General features: G+C 39.8%; 2 protein-coding genes and 1 pseudogene across 2 annotated transcripts; all 3 read right to left on the reverse strand.

The window, feature by feature from the left end:
• Positions 1–2,311: 2,311 nt before the first annotated feature.
• On the reverse strand, positions 2,312–4,850 carry LOC146390806 (uncharacterized). Its single transcript, XM_084922315.1, has 3 exons — positions 4,842–4,850; positions 4,687–4,750; positions 2,312–3,912 (listed from the first exon to the last, which is right to left on the reverse strand). The coding sequence occupies exons 1-3, from the start codon at positions 4,848–4,850 to the stop codon at positions 2,312–2,314; spliced, it is 1,674 nt and encodes a 557-aa protein (XP_084778441.1).
• Positions 4,851–7,538: 2,688 nt separating this feature from the next.
• Positions 7,539–12,164, reverse strand: LOC146390807 (uncharacterized; annotated as a pseudogene).
• A 1,684-nt stretch (positions 12,165–13,848) lies between these two features.
• On the reverse strand, positions 13,849–18,682 carry LOC146390808 (E3 ubiquitin/ISG15 ligase TRIM25-like). The gene is made up of 6 exons (XM_084922335.1): positions 18,646–18,682; positions 17,943–18,220; positions 16,168–16,542; positions 15,975–16,070; positions 15,470–15,703; positions 13,849–15,043 (listed from the first exon to the last, which is right to left on the reverse strand). Exons 2-6 carry the CDS (start codon positions 18,180–18,182, stop codon positions 14,492–14,494), a joined length of 1,497 nt encoding a protein of 498 aa, XP_084778461.1. The 5' UTR covers positions 18,183–18,220; positions 18,646–18,682; the 3' UTR covers positions 13,849–14,491.
• Between the last annotated feature and the right edge of the window lie 3,261 nt (positions 18,683–21,943).

The raw sequence follows: 21,943 nt of genomic DNA on the forward strand, positions 1-21,943 counted from the left end.
TGCGATCTGCTGACATCTAGTGGTGACTCACTGTAATTACGACTCTAATCATTGAGACTCCCTTTGCGTCTCTATGGATCTTAGCGGGACTCTTGTTTGAGCAACACGTTCTCATCACCAGCTGCTGTAGGCGCAAAATCCCTACTGTATATTTTGAGTTTAATATTTAGCTCATGTTTAATTAATATTTCATAGAGATTTGTTGTTGATCATTTCAGGAGTAATAATATGCACATTTCAGTTATGTTTACTCAGGGCTAACCACCAAAAACAATCATATTGCACTGTTTGTGATTAGGAGATAAAATAGGTACTTACCACTTTAAGAACAGAGATACAGTTGCAGGGGGGTGGTTTAGTAAGTTGAGGGCCATGTCTGAAAACATCAACAAATTTTCATTCAAGTGGAAGATTTTTCTTTTTGGATATCAGAACATTCACCAGACACAGGCTCCTTTTTTGGGCTTGTTTTATTGGAAATGACACTGCAGCTGCTTGCTTCTGGAACAAGCAGCATTAAATGCCTCACTGTGAGCTTCACATCAGAGAACATTTTCAGTTACACTTAAAGTGATGAGTTTCGTTGGAGGATGTGGAATAGGAGACTTTAAAAATATTCCGTAATTGGGTCACTTTATCAGAACAGCTCCTTTATCAGAGTTACAGGTTATCTGTTCTGCAGCCTCTAAGCAGCAGCTGGCAGCAGTAACATACCGATTACTTTTAGCCCACACGCTAAAGTTAAAGTAAAACAGGATGCTTCTAATAATTTCTCCCAAAAGGTGATGAATAAAAATAAAAATTCACTAGATAAGAAATGACAGGTTGTTGATCAACATTTAAATATATGTATTTTTAAACAACTATTTAGCTTAATTTTCAGTTAAATTCACAACAAAGCACAAAGAGACAAGAAAGTTTTATAGGAACAGTGAAGGGTACAAAGTTTGATCTTAGATAATGAAATGACTTCTAGATAAAAAGGTCTGGCTGCTGAGTCCTCCCACCATGACTGGTACATTCCAGCTTTGTGCCACACCTCTGTTATAGTTAAAACAACCCCCAAAACACTTCAATAAAACACACACCTGTGCATACACAACTATAGCTCCTCTAGCATGCTTCCTCTTTCCTCTGTCCTCCATATCAGTTTCACAACTTGTGATAAACTTTAGCAAGACACGCTGAAGATAAATTTTCCCTCATAGGCAGCAGGACGAGGAGACAAGAAGGCACAAATTAGTGAAACAACAGTTGCCAAGTCATCTTCTTACAAGTTAATGAGTCCTCCCAGGTTCAACTCAGCTTGAGCTTTCCCCCTCTATTTGTAGTCAATTTCAAATGTGCTTCTTTTCTTGTTAATAACTTCCCTTCTCTGAGTAATCTTTGTTACATCAACAGACCTACAAATGTCTGACCTCTAAATAAAATCAATAATAAACCATGATTCACTATGGCAACATAGAAATAAAGAACAGAGTTTTAATTTTAATACACATAAGCGAAGAAAATGAACATGTGTCAGTGCTGACCAACATGTTTACCTTAACAAAACAGGAAGGAAAGAAATAAAAAAAAATGACAAACTATATCATCATTATTAATGAAATAGAAGTTCAAAATATATCATTTATTTTTATACTTTTTGTGGTCATCATTTACCCAGCTTAAATGCATTTTTGAAGTTTTTAAATCTAATTATTCAGCTGTAATCTGACAATTGTAGGAGATGAAAACTGAAGGTAAAAGTGTGGAGAAACAGGACAGACACAGTTTAAAGCACCTGTGATGTTAGTTGCCCAGACAGGAAAAGACTCCAGGGTTGATCCGCCCTCAAGTCAGAGATTTTATAACCGTTTGCTTGTTTTAACTATATTTTTTCATCAAAAATGTAATCTTAAAATTTCATTTTAAGAATATAATTATTTTTGTCATTACTAGATAAAAATCCTTGAGATGGTTTAAAGGACAACTCTGCTATAATGTTTCCCAGCCTAACCAGATCATGTTTTCTTAATAGATAGAATTAATACAATCAATAGTTTTATATCTAACAATAAAAAAGAAGAAATTAAATCTCTGAATTTGAAACGCTATCCATTTTAAAAACACAAAAGTAAAGCCAAAAATGTTAGCAACAATGTCTTAACTGCTTTTTTTTATTAAGAGCCAGCCTCAACTAGATCTATATTATAACTCATACCAAACATTACAGGGATGATTACACCATTGTTGCCAGTGTTACAATAATTTTAATAGAAATAGTCGAGTTGAATCGCTGAAAGCAGAAATTCTGTTGGTACAGGTTGATTCACTGTATGCAACAGCTTTCAGCTACCTTAACAGCTACATCCATCACTTGTACTACTCCATCTATTGCCTCCACAACTACTCCAGCAGCTCCTTCTACTACTTCCATTTCCACTCCTTCAATTGATGCTTCAGCCATACCCTCTACCACCGCTGTTACTGAAAGAGCTTCCCCCACTGCAGACAACGCTACCTCCTCAGCCGCCTCCTCTGCTGCTGACAGCACCGCCCCAACTGTTTCTTCTTCGACTGCTGTTGTCCACGCAGCTGCTCCTTCTCCTTCTGCCAGTACTGCTGCCACTTCTGGTGTTTCTCCTGTCATTGATGTTGTCATCTCTTGTGTCATTTCTACTTTTCCTTCATCAGTTTCTTCTTCTTCTTCTACTGGCATGTCTGTTTCTATAGTTGGTAAAACTTCTGCAGTCCCAGTTTCTTCTTCAACTAGTTCCTCTGTTCCATCTTCTGCTTCTGCATCTTCGGCTTCTTCTTCCAGTGTCGCTGCTTCGTCTGTTATTGATGCGCTCACTTCCTTTTCATTTGTCTTCCTAAAAATTTTAAGTAGTTTTGAGAAAATATCAGCTCCCGTTTTTGCTCCAGCGACGCTCCTTTCCACTGCTGTTTCTTTTGTTGGAGTTCCTTTATTCGGTGTAGATACTGACTGTGTTTGTGCTTTTCCTCCTGCCTTTACCGCAGTTACTCCTTTACTTGTTTCTTCCTTTGACACTGTTTCTATTCTCTTCTTCCTTGCTGCTTGTTTGATTGTACTGACTCCTTTTATAGCTAGAGGTACAAGTGGAGCAAACTCTGATCCGCCAAGCAAAGCTGCAATTAGCAGACCTTTACCTGCGATGCATGCAAATTTAGCCACGTGCTGTTTATAGACTCCACTTTTAGCTCTTTCCCTGGCTTCTTCTGAAGACATAGTCTCTGATGTTTGTTTAATACGCTCTGCCTCTTTCTGTATTTCTGTCTCTATTGCTTGTAGTAGGTCATTAGTGTAATATCCACCTTTGTTTTCCATCACTATATCATCAATGGTTTTGAGAAGCTGTTCCACTTGGAACTTGTTGCTCCTGTATTCATTCTTTGCCTCATTATTCCAGTATTTATTATCTATAACGTGGCATCGGCCTCCACACTTCTGAACGAGATCAGCGAGGCATTTGCTCTGACTGACGAACTCTTCAATTTTCATTTCCTCCAGCAGTTGGTCACCGTGAGTGAAAAGAATTACAGCATATCGTAAAACCTCCTCAGAGAAATACTGGAACATGTTTTCGATGACAGACTTTTCATGATCTGTGAATTTCTCCACTTTAAGCACAACGATAAAGGCATGAGGCCCAGGAGCGCACTCAACAATACATTGCAGTATGTTGGGCTTCATGTCCTCTTCTGATCTGCTTGTGTCAAAGAAGCCTGGTGTGTCAACCAAAGTTATGGATCTTCTGTTAATGAGTTTGGACTTGGCTTTGCAAATACTCGTCTCTGAGTCAGGGGAATGGCCCATTTTGAACGTGGATTCTCCAAATAAAGTGTTTGCAACACTGCTTTTTCCAGCTCCCGTTTTCCCGAGGAGGACAATCCTCCGTGTTGGTGGCACTACAAAAAAAAAAAAAAAAAAGGTTTCAGAGTATTTTTTTTGTTTTTACCATTTTGTTTATTGCATCATTTCTAATGTTGCAACTGTTATCAGCAAGTTATTTTTCAACTCTATTCCTCAGAGGCAAAAATGCTTCATGCAAGCATGACAATCTCAGTCAGTAATCATATTAAACTCTGCTCACTTGCTGTAAAAGTATATTATCTATGTCTCTGTCAAGTTTATAGAGAAAATTTAAAGTTCATAGAAATTAGAACTAGAAATGTAGGACATTATGTTTTACACATTACCTATATATATAATATCTTGGGATTACATTGCCACAGCCTCTTCACAATGCATAATATAGTTCCAGCTTTCCTTATACCGCACTTTACCATCCAGAGTGAATCATCTTTATGGATATTTATTAAATAACCTGAGACTAGGACACAGCATAATGTTGCATAATGTGAGCCAACTGGAAGCAACAAAAAAATAATACATCATTAACATAGAATAAATGAGCACAGTTGATAGAATTGCTTTTATTTTCTTGAATTATTAACACAACTTTAGTCACAACGATGCAAATAAAATTTGTATTGCAGTATCTGGAAAAAAGATATTGTGTGATGAATAAAGTAGCTGCAAATGTACATGGATGATAATAGAAACAAACTTAATTTACCATTCATGTTGGCAAGAAAGAGAAGTGCAACAGGTGGATAGACCCTCAAGTCTAAGTGTTTGATGTCCCTTATTTATCTGTGCTTGCATTTGGTTGCCTCTACCTTTGCTTACATACTTATACAGATTGACTTCCTTATTGGCTGACAGATACTGAACTGCATTAACCTGTGAATGTGAGACGAGAGGCAATGTTTAACCAGATTAGCCTACAGATATCTTATGGTCCCACTATTGAAACTCAGTTTCACTGAAATACCTGGCACATCCCAGCCACTGAGTAGAGATGTGTCTGGTACTGGAATTCTGTGTGGCATTAATATGGGCTCTACTCGGAGGTGCGGTTAAAAAGTGGAGCGGGGGGAAAAAAAAAAACATTAAGTGAGAAGGTGTGTCCAACCTTTGGCTGGTAGTGTATATATCTATTTAGATTAATTTCATCTCTAACTTTTTTTTTCTAGGATATTAGTTGCATCTTCTTATACTGCACCATCAGGATCTCCTGGTGTTGGTAATGACATTATTATGTTTGTATTCCATATTATATATCCTGTTTCACTGCAACCTGGCGACAGCATACAACACAGATACTAGTACACATGCAAACACACTCGTGGCCAGTTAAGTGGTGATGAGCAACTATTTGGTTCACAAAAGACAAATTCTCTGTGAAGCAGAAGTGAAATGCCCAGAAACTACCCTATAGGTGCAACTTTTATCATATTTAGAGTTCAAAGTTACGTGCCCCACTCATACCTCTAAAGTACATTGGAGTATTCAAACCCATAAACTATGATAATAAAGATACACTGATTAAAAGAATTCCCGTAATCCATATCTTTAATGACACAGCATTCCTGAATAGGACTGAAAATAAAACTAAAGGTTTGTCTTACAGCCCTTTACACAGAAAGAAAAACTGTAATAATGAGATGTGTGGACATTGTTGGTTGTTCTAACAATAAAGTTATGGAGTACAGAACAGATAAGGTAAAACAACATTGCAAACAGAGGCTGAAAGACTACTCCTGATGCACGAGGCTCATGTGGAAAGGTAATGACAGAGTACTACTATTGCCCCTGGACCCACTAGTAGACTTCTGTGTGTAAGACTTGAAACATATGATAATTAAAAATGACATTTCTTTTTATTCTGACATGATTTTACCAATCACCGGGGTTGAAGAAAAAGGCTGTTTTGTGACAGTGTGACAATCACAGCCTAAAACAGATGAGACCAGTGGACAAGGACAAGATGTCCAAGGTTTTAAAGAATTTTAAATTCCTGCATGTCGTCAGTAAAAACCTCGCAAGCACATAAAACATCACCCAGCTGTTATTACCACAAGAATAAATTACTACGAATATGTATAGTCTTCAATTTATTTATTCCTTTTATTCCTTTAGGATTTTATGAACTTTGGACACACAAGCCAAAAGTGAAATGTGATGATAATATGAAAAAGGCCTGATGTCTTATCTGCTCAAGTAAACTAGGATATCGTGTTTGATATATTACAAATGACATCTTGTGTAACAGGATCATACAGAGGCCAAAGGAATGATATACCTCTAATGTTGGACACCATATCTGGTTCAGATATTTTGAAAAAAAGAATCTATACTTCTGTGATATTGTTGAATTGAAAATTTAAGGCAAACTGTGAAAAACTGTGAAACTGTACATGACCTAACTGTATGTATTAGATGTATGTGTGATAGATAGATGATAGTAAAACAGCATGGGCGTGGCCTTACATAATAGACATAAGGAACAGAGATCATTGACTTGTAAAAATTAACATTCAGTCCATCCATACATACGCTTCATCTTATCTGTGTGTGGGTGGTGGGGGCAGCAGTCCAAGCTTCTCCCCAGCCGCCTCCTCTAGCTCTTCCATGAAACAGAGCCATCTGAAAGATATATTCTTATCAGCATGTCGTGGGTCCAGGACGAAACAACCCACCTAGCAAGTATTTAGGAGTCATCCTTGTTAGATTCTAGCACTACGTTGACTGTTTTATTTTCAGCATGGAGAAATAACATCTCTGCTTCTCACCATATTTCAGAGACAAAGCCCACACACCCTGCTCATTTCTGGTGCGTGTATCTACTTGTACTCAAAAAACACTCCAGAAGATTAAGTGACATGGTTACATTGTTATAACAACTCTTCCCAGAACTATATTTACTATTTAAATAAAAGTGACTTGACTTGATTTATCTGACTTACTTTGTCAAAGACTTGTCTATTTGTCTGTGGCTTATGTGCTGACATGCTGAATGTGGTTGTGTTTACATAATGGGCACACAGGTTTGGGATAGAAGAAAGGATTAAGGGGGTGGTGTCTGCGTCTTTTAATAGATGATACTGTGACTGTGATTTGAAAGAAATGAAAGAAAGAAGGAAATTTGTGTTTACAGGCTTTATAAGCATAATGAAAAAAACAGGCATTAATTGTGTCTTTATAATATGCATGTTTTTCTATATACTGGGGTTTCTCATAATAATAATGGAAAGTTGGACCGTCTGTCTTTCATAAGCAAATTTTGAAGGCTAAAGCATAGCAAATACTATAAATACCAAATGATGATATATTATAACCAGCTATATAATATTGTTCACCCTAAGAAACTACAAAGATTCATCAATAGTTATTTTTATTGCTGGAAGAAAAGAAAAGAAAAGAAAAGAAATTCAGATATATACATTTCCATTTAATATGTACCTGTTTCATTGAATTGTAGTATGGCATAATCAAGTTTAAATCAAAGCATTTACACAAGTTCACTCCTGAAGGTTAAGAAGTGAATACCAATAAATATATTGTTTTACAAATATATTGTTTTACATCTGTGTTTATTGATGTACTTTGATAGATTGTAAAAAAAAAAATGCATCAGCATCTATAACCAATTGTATAAAGAAAATTATTCTTGAAAAGTACCTCTACTTGCTAATATTTAACTGGAACAAAGTAGTGTAAGTGTTTAGCAAATGCTACTTTTCCTTGACTAAATATCTCAACAGTTCCTCTACTGCCACTATCTCTACTTATAACGTAATTACACAAGTCATAAGAAAACAACACTCCTTTCTCTGCTTTTTTTGCTGTCCACTCTCTGTCGTTGTCATGATCCTAACAATTATTTAACAGTGTGTTCCAGGACAGCTTTAGCAGCTTTCTGAATGGCTTCCGATGCACTTTCTGATTGTTTAGCTGCAGCATATCCTAACCGACCTCCCTCTACTAACCACTTCTGTGCAGCCAGTGATACTGTTGCATCTGTGTGCTCCTGCAGATTCAAAAAAGTTGATGTGACCATCTTTGCCACACCAAGAAAGGCTCCAACCAATACGCCTGTTGCCGTACCTGCAAATATAATCAGCAGTTTGTTCATCACACCCTTTTTAGCTTCAATTGCAATCTGTTCAACCGACATGTTTGCTGATGACTTCCTAATAAGCTCTTCCTCTTTCTGTAGTTCACTTTCTATCGTCTGTAGCATCTCATTGGTGTAGCAGCTTCCATTGTTTGCCTCACTTATTTTGTCTATTGTCCTGAGTATCTCTGCTACTTGGAACCGATTGCTCCTGTAGTCATCTTCTTTGTTGTTTTTCCAGTATTTATTATCAACAACATGGCATCTGCCTCCACACTTCTCCACCAGATTGCTGAGCTCTTTGTTATGACTGATGAATTCCTCGATTCTCATTCCCTCTGGGAGCTGGTCGCCATGAGTGAAGACAACGGCAGCGTATTTCATAGCATCTTCAGAGAAATCTTGACATATTTTTTTGATTACATCTTGCTCCTGCTGTGTAAATTTCTCCACTTTAAGGACGATGAGAAAAGCATGAGGTCCGGGAGCGCACTCTGTCATATCCCTGAGTAATTGCTGAGACATGCCTGTGTCAAAAATACTACGAGTGTCAATAAAACTGATGTTTTTTCCATTTACAAACTTAATTACTAAATGGGTTGGATTCTTTCAGAAACTGGTGAATGGCATACGTCAAAGACATTCTCTCCCAGTTTGGTGTTAGCCAGGCTGCTTTTCCCAGCCCCAGTTTTTCCAAGTATCACAACCCTCTTTAAATTCAGTGCTAGAAGAAAAGAAACACTTGTGTAAATGAAGGGACGTAGAGGCCGATTTCAAAATGTCTTGTTGGTTTGCTGCTGAATATTTCGCTGGTTATGTTTTAGTTTATGTGTTTGCTTGAGTAGATGTATTTTCTCTGAAATTTCCTGCTATTACATCTGCAGTCAAAATGTTTAAATGGATATTTAGAGGATGTGTGCTCATGATATTCACCACTGATACCTGGGTTACTGGCCTTAATTTGTTAACTAGAAATAAGTGATGAGAGAATGATGGGAAATGCATTAATTGTGCATGTGTAAATCAAACTAATACTAATAGTAATACTAATACCTCTACTGCTACCACTAATAATAAAAATAACAATAATAATAATGATACTACATGTTATTTTAGGCACCTTTCAAAACAAGAGACATCACCTTACATGGGAGAGTTAAAAACACAATAACAAGAAAATATCACTAAAATCAATAAATATGTTTTACACCATGTAAAATAAGACAATGGAAAAGTTGCATGACAGACAGATAATGATCAGAGTTTGTTAGTTTAAAGAGATGTGTTTTAACATGGGCTTTAGCCTCTTAAGCCCCAAGGGGGTTTCTGAGCTTCCTGCTCGAAAATGTAATACCGAAATTTAATTGATTATTTCTCTGCAAAAATTTTTTTTTAGCATAACTCTTTTAAAAAATATGCCTCAGTTCACATTTCATTTCAGAAATTCAGTAACCAACTTATAAACATCATCTGTGCAAAGATTTATGTTTCTAAAGTGAAACAGTTAAAAATTACAGCACCGTCAATACATGAATTTCCAGACGTTGTACAAAAATGTCAAATTTTGGCACAGAATTTGACACCATGCCAGTTGATTTTTTTTAGGTATTTAAGGGCAGAAATTAATTAATTTTATTAACAGGCCTAAAAATGCTTTTTTAAAAATATATATTTTTGAAGAATTAACCACACATTTACATGGCAATGGCCCTTTTCTGCCGTGCGCATTGAGCGTTTAATTGGTCTCTGGCCCTTTAAACTCTGAGGGGCTGTAACTTTGGTTTCTTTTGGTCAGTCTAAGGAGCTTGGAAAGAAAAACGTCTGGACTTCTTTAAGTTGCTTGAAGACGTTTCACCTCTCATCCGAGAAGCTTCTTCAGTTCTAGGGTCAAATGGTGGAGAGTCCCAGATTTAAAACCCGTGGGAGTATCCCCCCAAAGAGGGACAAAAGGACCCCCTGATGATCCTCTACCTAATCACATGAGCCGAAGTGTGAAAACGGGTGTGGGTCACAATCAGCCAGGGTTTCGGGTGAGCTCATTGTGAAACCTGGCCCCACCCTATCATGTGATTTCCTGAGGTCAGATGGCCCAGGATGTGAGTGGGCGTTAAGGCGTCTGAGAAGGGAACTCAAAACTGGATTATAGATGGCAGACAGTTGGTGTCGTAAACCACCGCCTCTGTTCAAAGATGGTCGCTCACAGTGGACATAAATGGCTTCTTTCACTCCTCTTTCAAACCATCTGTCCTCTCTGTCCAAAATGTGAACCTTGGCATCCTCAAAAGAGTGACCTTTATCCTTTAAATGCAGATGGACAGCTGAGTCTTGTCCTGTGGAGGTGGCTCTTCTGTGTTGTGCCATGCGCTTGTGAAGTGGCTGTTTGGTCTCTCCGATGTAGAGGTCTGGGCATTCCTCGCTGCACTGTACAGCATACACCACATTGTTAAGTTTGTGTTTAGGAGTTTTGTCTTTGGGATGAACCAGTTTCTGTCTGAGTGTGTTGCTGGGTCTGAAATGCACTGGGATGTCATGCTTGGAGAAAACTCTCCTGAGTTTCTCGGATACACCGGCTACATAGGGGATGACAATGTTGTTGCGTCTGTCTTTCTTATCCTCCCTCGCTGGTGTCTGATCTTCTTTTCTGTGCATCTTTGCTGACTTTATAAACGCCCAATTAGGATAACCGCATTTTTTAAGTGCTTCCTTTACATGTGTGTGTTCCTTCTTTTTTCCTTCAGGCTTAGAGGGAACATGTTCTGCCCGGTGGTGTAGGGTCGTAATTACTCCAAGTTTGTGCTCCAGAGGGTGATGGGAGTCAAAGAGGAGGTACTGGTCCATGTGTGTGGGCTTCCGGTAAACTTCAATGTTGAGGTTGCCATTCTCTTCAATGTGCACAGCGCAGTCCAGGAAAGGCAGACAGTTATCACAGCCATGTTTTTGTCTGTAGAAGCCTTCGTTGTATTTGAAATATGTTGTGGTAAGGCAGAGGTCTAACAGTGTGCAAATCTGATCGGGGGTGAAGTTGGTCCTGTCTTCCAAGGAGCGGTCTTCTTGTAGGCGTTTTCTGACAGTCTCCACTGCCTCCGTGGTGGGTATGCAAGTGAAGAGAGAGACTACATCAAAGGACACCATGGTTTCATCTGGATCCAGGGTAAGTTTCTGGACCTTGTCGGTGAAGTCAGTGGAGTTCTTGATGTGGTGTGGGGTGTTCCCCACAAGAGGTGCCAGGATGGTTGCAAGGTGTTTTGAAATGTTGTAAGTGGCTGAGTTTATGCTACTGACAATGGGTCTGAGTGGGACACCTTTGTGGAGCTTAGGAAGTCCGTAAATGCAGGGTATGGCATCCCCTGGGTAAAGCCGGTGATATGTGAGGCGGTCAGTGATTTTGTCCTTTTCAAGGTCTTGAAGGCAAGCTATAACTTTCTTTTTGTAGCTGCTTGTGGGGTCTCGCTTTAAGGCTTCGTAGGTATTGTTGTCACTGAGGAGAGTAGTAATCTTTGTGTGGTAATCCGTTGTGTTCAGGACCACGGTGCACCTTCCCTTATCAGCTCGTAATATAGTGATGTTGTGGTCTTTGCTCAGGGAAGCGACGGCCTTCTTTTCTTGTATTGTGAGGTTGGACGGAGGGACTTTGGCACTGGAGAGGGTGGCTGAGACTTTCATCCTGATTTGCTCTGCTTCTGTCTGTGATAATTTATTAATCCGTATGGCGGTTTCTGTGGCTGTGATGAGGTCCACTATGGGCAACTGTTGCGGAGAAATGGCAAAATTGAGTCCTTTGGCTAATACTTTCTTTTCAGGTTCAGTGAGATTCCGGTCTGAAAAGTTCTTCACCCATTTTTCCTTACTGTCCTCAGGTGTGTTTTCTTCTCTGAGTTGTGTAGGTTCAGACTGAGGAGTGAGTGTTTTTGAAAGCAAGGTGTGGAATTTCCTCTGTTGTCTTTCTTTTCCTTTGGAGTGTTGGGCCTGCTGAGCCTTGCCCACAAACTTGTAAACCTCTCCTAAAATAGGAGAGGGTAGAAGGGTTTCCAGTTCCTGCAGAGACTGGCTAATCTTGTTCTGGAGGGCATCTATAGTGAAATGGACCTGTCTTATCCTTTCACTTAGAAGCTGATTTTGTGCTCTCCGTAGAATCAAGTCTGCTCTGTGTCCCCTGACAGTGGATCCAAGGCGCAAGCTCTTTTGGTCAGTTTTCATGATTGACACCTCTTTTTAATCGTTTGAGCCAATAGAATCACAGTAACGATGCCGGGTTCACATCACTTCAACCAATCAGACGTTGCAATGCCAAAACCCACGTGGGCCCAAATTTACTGCATGTGGCGTCTGTCCAGTCACGTGTCTGTAGGTGGGTCTAAAATGGAGGTTGTTGACGGAAAACGGCTCTGATGCGGCTAGGTAGGCATGGGCTGTGTCCCAATTCAGAGACCGCACGCTTGGAGTAGGCATTTTGAGACCTATTACGTCACCGCGACGCGACGACGGCTGTCCCAATTCAAAGTGTACTCGAAATGCATACTCCAAATGCGCCGTCGATTTCCCCAAATATCAAGCATGGTGCGGTGCACGCTTCGTGGTCCCAAATATCCCACAATTCATAGCGCGGTGTTGGGTGCGGATAATTTTGCCACAAAATACGGCAGACGGCAGGAGCGGAGCGGCCGAAGAGTAAACTTTCAAAAGTAAGTACTGAATATGATGTCACTTATTTATGTGCGAATGTTTAATAATGAAGAACATTAAAACATTACTGTTGGCCACATGTCGGCAAAGTTATGTGACATTAGCGATGTTTGTACTAACTTGGTTTTAAAGCCTTTACTTTAAAATATACGCCGTTCGATAGTCGACCTTAATCTTACAGAGAATGTGATGATTTTATGGATAATTAAAGTCAGTCATATATCCACAAACACAACAAGCTGAAAGTCAGTGATGCTGCTCGGTTTGCAGTCCTGAATATCACGGCACAAGCAGGATTCACTGCACTGTTAATGTTAGCTATGTTATATTGCTGCCTCTGTTCGGTGGTGTCGAGCCAAACGGACTTTAACGTGTGTTTGAACGAGCTGACGGTTCACTCGTTAAGCTGAAAGAAAGATGCTTTAATCACAGCAGTCACACATGTGTCCACTGTACCATCTGGGAACTCTTCTTGTTTCGTAATAACACAAACACTAAATCCTCCTGTTTGTAGCAGTGTATACACCTGAGACTGTCACCTGTCTGTCCTGCACTCTCTCTCCGTTTCTCTCTGATTGTGGAATACAAGTATGAACATGTATTTATAAGTTACACTTGTGTTTGAATCCTGCAGCTTATCACACATTTGATTTCTATCTCTATATCTCTATATTCTAATAACTATAATATTGGCCATATTATATTTACATTACCACAGTGAGATGATTTTAGTCTCATGAATAACATTAGCTAATTGTTATTTACTAACTAATCTTAAATGACTGTTCAGCACAGAAATGAAGCCCAACAATCATGTTTTACAGTCCTGTGGTCTCAGCCTCAGATACTCAACTAATCAAAGTGATGTCATGAAAAAAAATGAATGACCAAAAAACAAAAACACATTTTTTCTCCTTCATCTGTCACACAGTGCTGTATGAAACGTTTCTCATGGTTAGTATCATGGTTGCTAGGCACCCTGAGCAGCGCGACGAAGGCTAGACCGTTCACAAGCCTCTCACTTCTGCACTTTCCGTACTTATAGTACGCACCGTCTGTAGTACCCGTACTGCGCGTACTCCAAGCGTGCGGTCCCTTAATTGGGACACAGCCGGAGAGAGCGGGCAAACACCCCACACACTCCGACAGCATCACAAGATGTAACACAGATCATGGACAAACAAGTCATTCACAACAGTTTAAATATTGGCAATCATTTTTATTTATCGATTTATTTTTAGCACAACCTCAGATAAACAGGAAAGGAATCCTATGAAAGCAGTCTAAAAACAGTTCCAAATTAAAAATACAGAACCGTTAATTTGGCAAACCTTTGAGAAATGAGTGCAGTACCTTTGTAAAAGTGTCACAAAAGCCACAATAACCTTTATCCTGCTTTCCCATCTTCTAGACTTTGGTCATAGTGCAATACAGCATCTCTGTAGCTATAGCTGACTGCAAAACTGACTTCATCTGAACCCATTCATCATTAGTACAATAAGCCCTATGCGCAGTATGTTGTCAACTTTATCCCCCCCAGATATTAAAGAAGTAAAATGGAAAGAAAACAATGAGGTACATGCAAGTGAAAAAGTCAATATTAAAAAAACCAAACAACTGTTAAGCATAGATTAATTAGAGCAACAAAATCTTCCAATGTCCTATGTCACAGTGGAGCACCTAGTATTTCTTTCAACATCCAAACAGTGCGAGTCATTCAGCAAATAAGTGTCAAACAAATTCAATGAGCTCACTTAACAGCAGCATTCACAGGTTTCTACACTGCTTATTTTAAGTCTTGAGAGACATTATTCAACATGGTTGAGGTGAAAAAGTTGGCATCACAACTTCTTCACTTCTGCATAACAGCCAGAGCTTCCTTCCTTCAGCCCAAGGCCAGGATAGAGAGGCTGAGTGAATACTGTGCACACTTTGTGAAGCAGAGTCATGGTGTCAGAGATGCTGTACAACGACAGAGTACCTGACCTGTAATCCAGGTACACGCCAATCTGAGAGGTACGAGGACCTGACACCGCCTTGGTTACTGAGTTATGTCTGAAAGTATAACCATCTGCAGAGCACTCCAAACTCCAGGACTTGTCATTCTTGCCAAATTCTGACTCAGATAATGTTCGGCTGATGTTTTTGTAAGACGCTGCCACTGACCAGACGCCACCACTCCAACTGACCTCCCAGTAGCACCGCCCTGTTAAACCCTCTCTGCACAGCACCTGCTTCACACCTCCAAACCTGTCCGAGTGAGATAAATAATATTTCTCTTTGGAGTCACTCGTCACTCGTTTAGATTCTTGTGAAATGGCAAAGCATTTGTTGACCGAGTTGGGATCCAGTGTTAGAGGACAGTGATCTGATAGACAAGCAAACCAGGAATATCATCAGCCTTCTAGTATTTCGTAAGTGATTACTGCTTTGATATACTGATCTGTATTAAGTGTTTTGGGTTCCTCCGGGATTTTCACACAGCTGAATAAACGTTGAACAGAAAACTGATTAAACAGAAGTGTGAGACGGTCGAGAATTTACGCCAGTGTCCTGTTATATTTTAGATAGCAAGGAGCAGACGGACGAGTTTATTAAACTCCACCGAGACAGCGGTGACACAAATCTGAAGGCTAGACCGTCCCATTTCACAGCCTCGCACTTCCGGCCTTCTCAGTCTTTGAAGGACCTGGCCCACGTAGACCGCAAAGGCCAGGTCCTCCGAAGGATGCAGCCGACATTTTGGGACACAGCTACAGTGTGTTAGGTGACAATTATAAAAAGAAAGATGGGTAGGTTGAGAACACACAACTTTTTACCTGAATGAAATGAATATGGTCAGCTGTGTGAGAAAGCTGCTCCAGGTCATCATCTCTTCTCCTCAGCTTGGCTATCTCCTCCTCCAGCTGCATCTGCAGATCTTCTGCCTCAGCTATTGCAGTTTTCTGCCGAGTTTCAATCAACTCCTTTATTAAAGCACGTTTGTTTTGGATGGAGGAGATCAGCTCGTCAAAGAGCTCGTCACTGGACTTCACTGCAGTCTGACAACAAATCTGTTTATATATAATGTATAAAGAAGGTTCAGTTTAAAACATAACATATCAGAAAGTTTTCTGAATTCACTTTGCTCCTGGCAAAAATACATGAATAAAAAATAAATTCAAACAAACGTAACCAGTGTATTAAATACACCAAAATGCAGGAATAAGTCGTGCAATTACAGACAGTCATGGTTATCAGCTCTCACTGCCAGATATCAGAACCTGTACAAAAGACACTGCTGTGGTCAGAACAGATACACGTTTTCTAGTCTTATTTCCACACCTCAAAGTCCTTCACAGCTTGGACCAGCTCATTCAGCTCCTCTTGTCTCTCCTGGAATCTCCGCTTGACTGCACTCTGGATCTCACCAAGTTTTACCTGTAAGAAGCAACCACGAATGTGTCATTGTGAATATTTCTGTCACAGGAGTAAAATTCAACCACTCTCCAGATTTACATTGGCTTTTTGTCTCTACCTGCTCCGCAGCTCTTTCTGCTGCAGCTGACACTGTTGTGTGGCGCCTGTGATCGTCCATGGTGCACAAATAGCAGATACACCTTCGATCAGTCTTACAGTAAACCTCCATCAGCTTGTTGTGCTTCGCACATATTTTTTCCTTTAATGGCACTGTAGCAGACACCAGCTGGTGAAGCTTCAGCACAGGAAAACTGTGGTGAGGCTCAAGATGAGCAGGACAGTACGATGCCAAGCAGGTCAGGCAAGACATGCTGGCTTTGTTTCTTTTGGTCCCACAACAGAAATCACAGGCAATGTCTGTTGGTCCTGCAGGAGCAAGAGGAGAAGCTGGACGGGCCTGTTGGGTTACTGTCCTGTTCAGCTTCTCTACAACCTACAGTGATCAAATAAAAGTGGTCAAAAGTTTTGCACGACAAACAGAATCAAACTAGAATGGAAAGAGGATGAAGTCAGCTCAAGTATCCCAATTAAGTCCACAAATAGCAAATATACCTTCCATTAGCCTTTATAACTATACAAATTAAAAGTAACTATAGAAAAATGTGTTATTTATTTTAAGACAGCACTATCATTTAGAAAGCATGTGCTATGATGATAATATAATTCATTTAAATATTTTAGGGGTAACAAGAGCAGACAATGCAAACACCCACGAGAAAATCTAATGACATGCTAAAGAAAATATAAAATTATGACTATCGGACACTTTATGAGGTGCATCTGTTCATCTGCTTGTTTCAACACAAATATCTAATCAACTAAACACATGGCAGCAACTCGCTGCATTTAGGCATGTAGACATGGCCAAGATGACCAGCTGAAATTCAAACTGAGCACCAAAATGGGGAAGAAAGGTGATTTAATTGCTTTTGAACATGGCAAGGTTGGTAAATGGTAAATGGCCCGTATTTGTATAGTGCTTTCCTGGTTTAGGTTGGTGCCAGATGGGCTGGCATGAGTATTTCAGAGAAGCACTGATTTTTCCCCACACAACCATCTCTAAGGTTTACTTGACAATGATTCAAGAAACAGAAAACACCCAGTGAGCAGCAATTCAGTAGGAGAAAATGTCTTGTTGATGCCAGGTCACAGGAGAAGGATCAGACTACTTCGAGCTGATAGGAAGAAACCGGTAACTCAAATAACCACTCGTTAAAACCAACATATGCAGAAGAGCATCTCTGAATGTACATCGTATTGAACCTTTTAGATGGTCTGCAACAGCAGAAGACAACACAGAGCCACTTCCACAGCTAAGAACACAAAACTCCACAATTCACACACGCTCACCAAAATTAGACTACTGAAGAAGATCTCGGTGTTGGTGGAGGCAGTTCAGAAAGAAAGATGGTCCAGCCTGTTGGTAGCTGGTGTGCATATGAGAGAGAAAGAGATACTTTTGATTCACCCCTTTACCACAATGGGCCGCCACAGTGGGTAAGGTTGCATTTTTTATTTGGCAGTTTTATACCGGTTGCCCTTCCTGACTCAACCCAAAGGGGTGTGTCTCAGACTAGAATCAAACCAGCAACCCTTTGCTTGCCAAGCAAACCACCACACTATTAATGAAAACCTGTTTATAAATGTTGTAAATGAAAACAAACTAGAAATTGGGTAATGATAATATCAGAAAGAATAATTTAGAAAAAGAAAAATATTTCTCATTAAGTATTTCTCTGAGCTCTGAATATTTTAACTTTAGTTAACTTGCTACCCCAAATAAATGGTAATTTTATTTATTTATTTTCAAAAACGGCACCGTGGATACGTCACCTCAGCCAGCATGTTGTTCCTCCCGAGGACAGGCCTTGGACTGACGGTCTCCCTACACTGAGGACAGCTGTACGTTCCCTTTTCATTTTCCTGCTCCCAGAACCCCTCGATGCAGATTCTGCAGTAAGTGTGTCCACACTGGATGGTGACGGGATCCTCGAGCAGGTCCAGACATACCGAGCAGTAAAACTGATTCGGCTCCAACTCGACGCCACACTGCGGCTGCCACTTCTCTGCCATTTGGATGAAATCCACGTGAAGAACACTTCTCGTTTTCTCTGAAAAAGCGGCGAAGCATGAGGCGGGGCTTCAAAATCCGCGTGTTTCTGACTCATCATTACTGTACAATTCACATACTGTGGGAGTTACGAACTAGCAGATGAAACCGCTGAACTGCAGATTAAGGAAACAATACAAAAATGAAAATACGAGGTTCGACAGCAGACTACGTGAACTAGACGGACAAATTTGGTTGCCAAGTCATTTTGCTATTCCGGAAAAAAAAAAAATAAAAAATTAATACCTTTTTCACTTTTACCTTACTTTTTTACCCATTAATTCCGATACACATTTTTTGCCCCAGTGGCCCTGATCCTCTTGAGTACATGTTCAACTAATACCCTAGCTGTAATTTGAGACCCACCAATTCAAAAGTGCAATCCAATGAAAGGCACCGCAAATAGTCAGGGATACTGCAATTCACCTGTGAGTAGTGACGACCCACTTGAAGCTGACGCTCTGGGGAGTGTGTCCAAAAAAAAAAAAAAAAAAAAGCAGCACTGTGTCGAAGCTTGATTCGTTTGGTCAGAGTCACGTGATCAGTGACGTCCGAAGCTTCATTTAGAACCTAACTGCTTCGGTACCTGATTCATTGGTTTATAAGTGAAACATTCGTGGGATTTGTGGAGTGTTTTGATGGTGACAGATATCAAACCACTGATTTTTCTACTGACAGATATGGAGCCAGCGAGGAAGAGAGGAGGTTCTGTTACGTGGGAGTATTTTGAGTTGATTTTGGTCAGTCAGGTGAGTTTTCGAGCTTTGTGCTCTTGTTGTTTGCTTTTGTTTTGTGCGTGTTTATTTTATCTGAAAATGTAAAAATGTCAAAAATCTGCATTTCGTAATATAAATATTAAATAACTTTAGAAAAACTTCCATTTGAGTCTTTACATTTGATATTATACAAAGATATTTTATTTTTAAAATAATCTTAAAATGTTGTTACGTCTCCTCGAGGGCAGGAGGGGATAACACAACTCTGGGAACTCGGTACAGGTGTTCTAAACAGAAAGTTTAATGGCAGCGTTCTCACAAAACAAATAACCCAAATTCAAACAACAAATGTGGGGGAGAAAGGGACAGTTATGTTGTGCCAAAAAAACCCACCAAAAAGACAAAACCAAAACTTAACTGAGCTATTATCCTAGAAAAACAAAAACAGGGGGAAAAGACCCTAATCCTCAACTCAAAACAAACTCAAAATTACACAGATGGCACCAACCTACTTACCTAGTGTTTCTAACAAAAGAAGACTCTATGTGAATAAGTGTTTGAGGTCCCCAAACTTACCTAGTCCACTTTACTCCCACCACAACCATGAAACAAAGGAAATACACCAGAGCAGCTTTACACATGTGCCAAACAATTCGAAGCATGGAAGGAAGAGAGCCGCATCCAGCCACACGTGAGTCTCGTTATCAAGGTGTGCACTCCTGGTTTGTCCAATCAAAGCCTCCTTCCTCTAATTAGCTGGAGATCCCCAAATTGACACCAGCCTGCAGTCTGTGTACCTAAGGGAATGGAAAACAAAAGGAGAGGGAAAGAAAACATACAGCTTGCAGACACATAACAATGTTATTCTGCAAAATGTGCAGCAATTTAATTTATTTATTCTCTTTAGCTGACAGTTTGTGGAACCCAGGAAGACCGTATACCTGCTTCTCTACAGTTTCTGTGGACTCCAGCCTCTTCTATTCCATGTAAGGGGATTTTCTTTAAGGCAGGAGAAATTATCTCCACGAAAAGAAACAGGTTCGGCCATCGCACACTGGCAAGGCAAGGCAAGGCAAGTTTATGTATATAGCACAATTCAACAACAAGGTGATTCAAAGTGCTTTACAGAGACATTAAAAAACAAAAACAATAAAAAGCATGATTTAAAATTGATTAAAAAAACAGTAGATAAAATCAGTAGTTAAAATATAAGTTTTGAAATTTAAGCTTAAAAGTGTGGATTTGGTGCTTTATTCAAATACAGGTGAGTCTTCAACCTGGATTTAAATAAACTGAGTGTTTCAGCTGATCTGAGGCTTTCTGGGAGTTTGTTCCAGATATATGGAGCATAAAAGCTGAATGCAGCTTCTCCGTGTCTGGTTCTGACTCTGGGAACTGATAAAAAAACGGATCCAGATGACCTGAGGGATCTGGAAGGTTCATACTGGGTCAGGAGGTCACTGATGTATTTTGGTCCTAAACCATTCAGAGCTTTATAGACCAGCATCAGAACTTTAAAGTCTATCCTCTGACAGACAGGCAGCCAGTGTAAAGACCTCAGAGCTGGACTGATGTGGTCCACTTTTTTGGTCTTAGTGAGGACTCGAGCAGCAGAGTTCTGAATGAGCTGTAGTTGTCTGACTGATTTTTTTAGGTAGACCTGTAAAGATGCTGTTACAGTAGTCAAGCCTACTAAAGATGAATGCATGGACTAGTTTTCCAGCAAAACTAAGACTGCCATTTTTCCACTGTCTGTATTCAGACATATGTCATTGAACACTTTGGTCAGAGCAGTTTCAGTGCTGTGGTTCTGTCTAAAACCTGACTGGAAGGCATCATAGCAGTTATTCTGTCTTAAGAAGTAATTGAGCTGTTGAGAAACTGCTTTTTCAATGATCTTACTTAAAAATGGGAGATCTGAGATCGGCCTGTAGTTGTTTATTTGTGTCTTGTCAAGATTGTCCTTTTTCAGTATAGGTTTTATTACAGCAGTTTTTAGTGGTTCTGGAAACACACCTGACATTAAAGAACAGTTGACGATCTGTAACAGGTCTGACTCCAAAGTCTTTGAGACCTTTTTGAAAAAACGTGTTGGCAGGACATCTAAACAGCAAGAGGAGGAGTTCAGTTGACCTAAGATGTCCTCAGGTCTTTGCTGTTAATAGGGTGAAACTGTTTGATGGTGTTTAAACAGTTTTTCAGTGGACACAGTACATATCCTGAATATGCTGTTGATGTACCAATTGCTTGTCTAATCTTTTGGATTTTGTCTGTGAAGAATTTGGCAAAGTCATTGCAGGCCATGGTTGAATGAAGTGCAGCTGCCACTGACACAGGAGGGTTTGTTAGCCTGTCAACTGTAGAAAATAAGACCCGAGCATTATGACTGTTTTTGGTGATGATGTCAGAGAAGTAGGACCTCCTTGCACTCCTCAGGTGTAAATTATAATTGTGAAGTTTCTCTTTATAGATGTCATAATGAACCTGGAGGTTTGTTTTTCTCCATCTGCGCTCAGCTTTCCTACACTCTTTTTTTTTTTTTTTTTTCATTTTTCACCAGTGTGGAGTTTCTCCATGGAGACTTTTTCCTTCCAGAGATAACCTTCACCTTAATGGGAGCAATAGTGTCCATTACATTTAACATTTTAGCATTGAAGCTATTGACGACCTCATTGACTGAACCTCTGGACAGGTCAGGTGTTAATGGGAAGACCTGGTTAAAAATCGCACTACTGTGTTCAGTTATACACAGTTTTGTGATCACTGTTGTTGATATATTTGTGTGGGCTGAAATTTTACTTTCAAAGAAAAAACAGTAATGATCAGACAGGCCCACATCAGACACAGTAACCTTTGAAATGCTCAGGCCCTTGGAGATCAGTAGGTCAAGAGTGTGTCTTCTATTATGTGTGGCCTCTGTTACATGCTGAGTCAGCCCAAAGTTGCCCACAGTGTTACTCAGGTCTTTAGTCCCTTTGTCCTGAGGGTTGTCCACATGGATGTTAAAA

Source organism: Perissodus microlepis, chromosome 3 (assembly GCF_051167445.1).
Source record: "Perissodus microlepis isolate ML-2025 ecotype Zambia chromosome 3, ASM5116744v1, whole genome shotgun sequence".
Lineage (NCBI taxonomy): Eukaryota > Metazoa > Chordata > Actinopteri > Cichliformes > Cichlidae > Perissodus > Perissodus microlepis.

Coding starts and splice junctions, on each gene's coding strand:
- LOC146390806 (XM_084922315.1), bottom strand. Junction 3,913..4,686: donor GTATAAGTATGTAAGCAAAG/GTAGAGGCAACC, acceptor TTTTTTTTGTAG/TGCCACCAACACGGAGGATT.
- LOC146390808 (XM_084922335.1), bottom strand. CDS start 18,182: ATGGCAGAGAAGTGGCAGCCGCAGTGTGGCGTCGAGTTGGAGCCGAAT. Junction 16,071..16,167: donor CAGAAAGAGCTGCGGAGCAG/GTAGAGACAAAA, acceptor TGCTTCTTACAG/GTAAAACTTGGTGAGATCCA. Junction 15,044..15,469: donor ACCATATTCATTTCATTCAG/GTAAAAAGTTGT, acceptor GAAGGCTGATGA/TATTCCTGGTTTGCTTGTCT.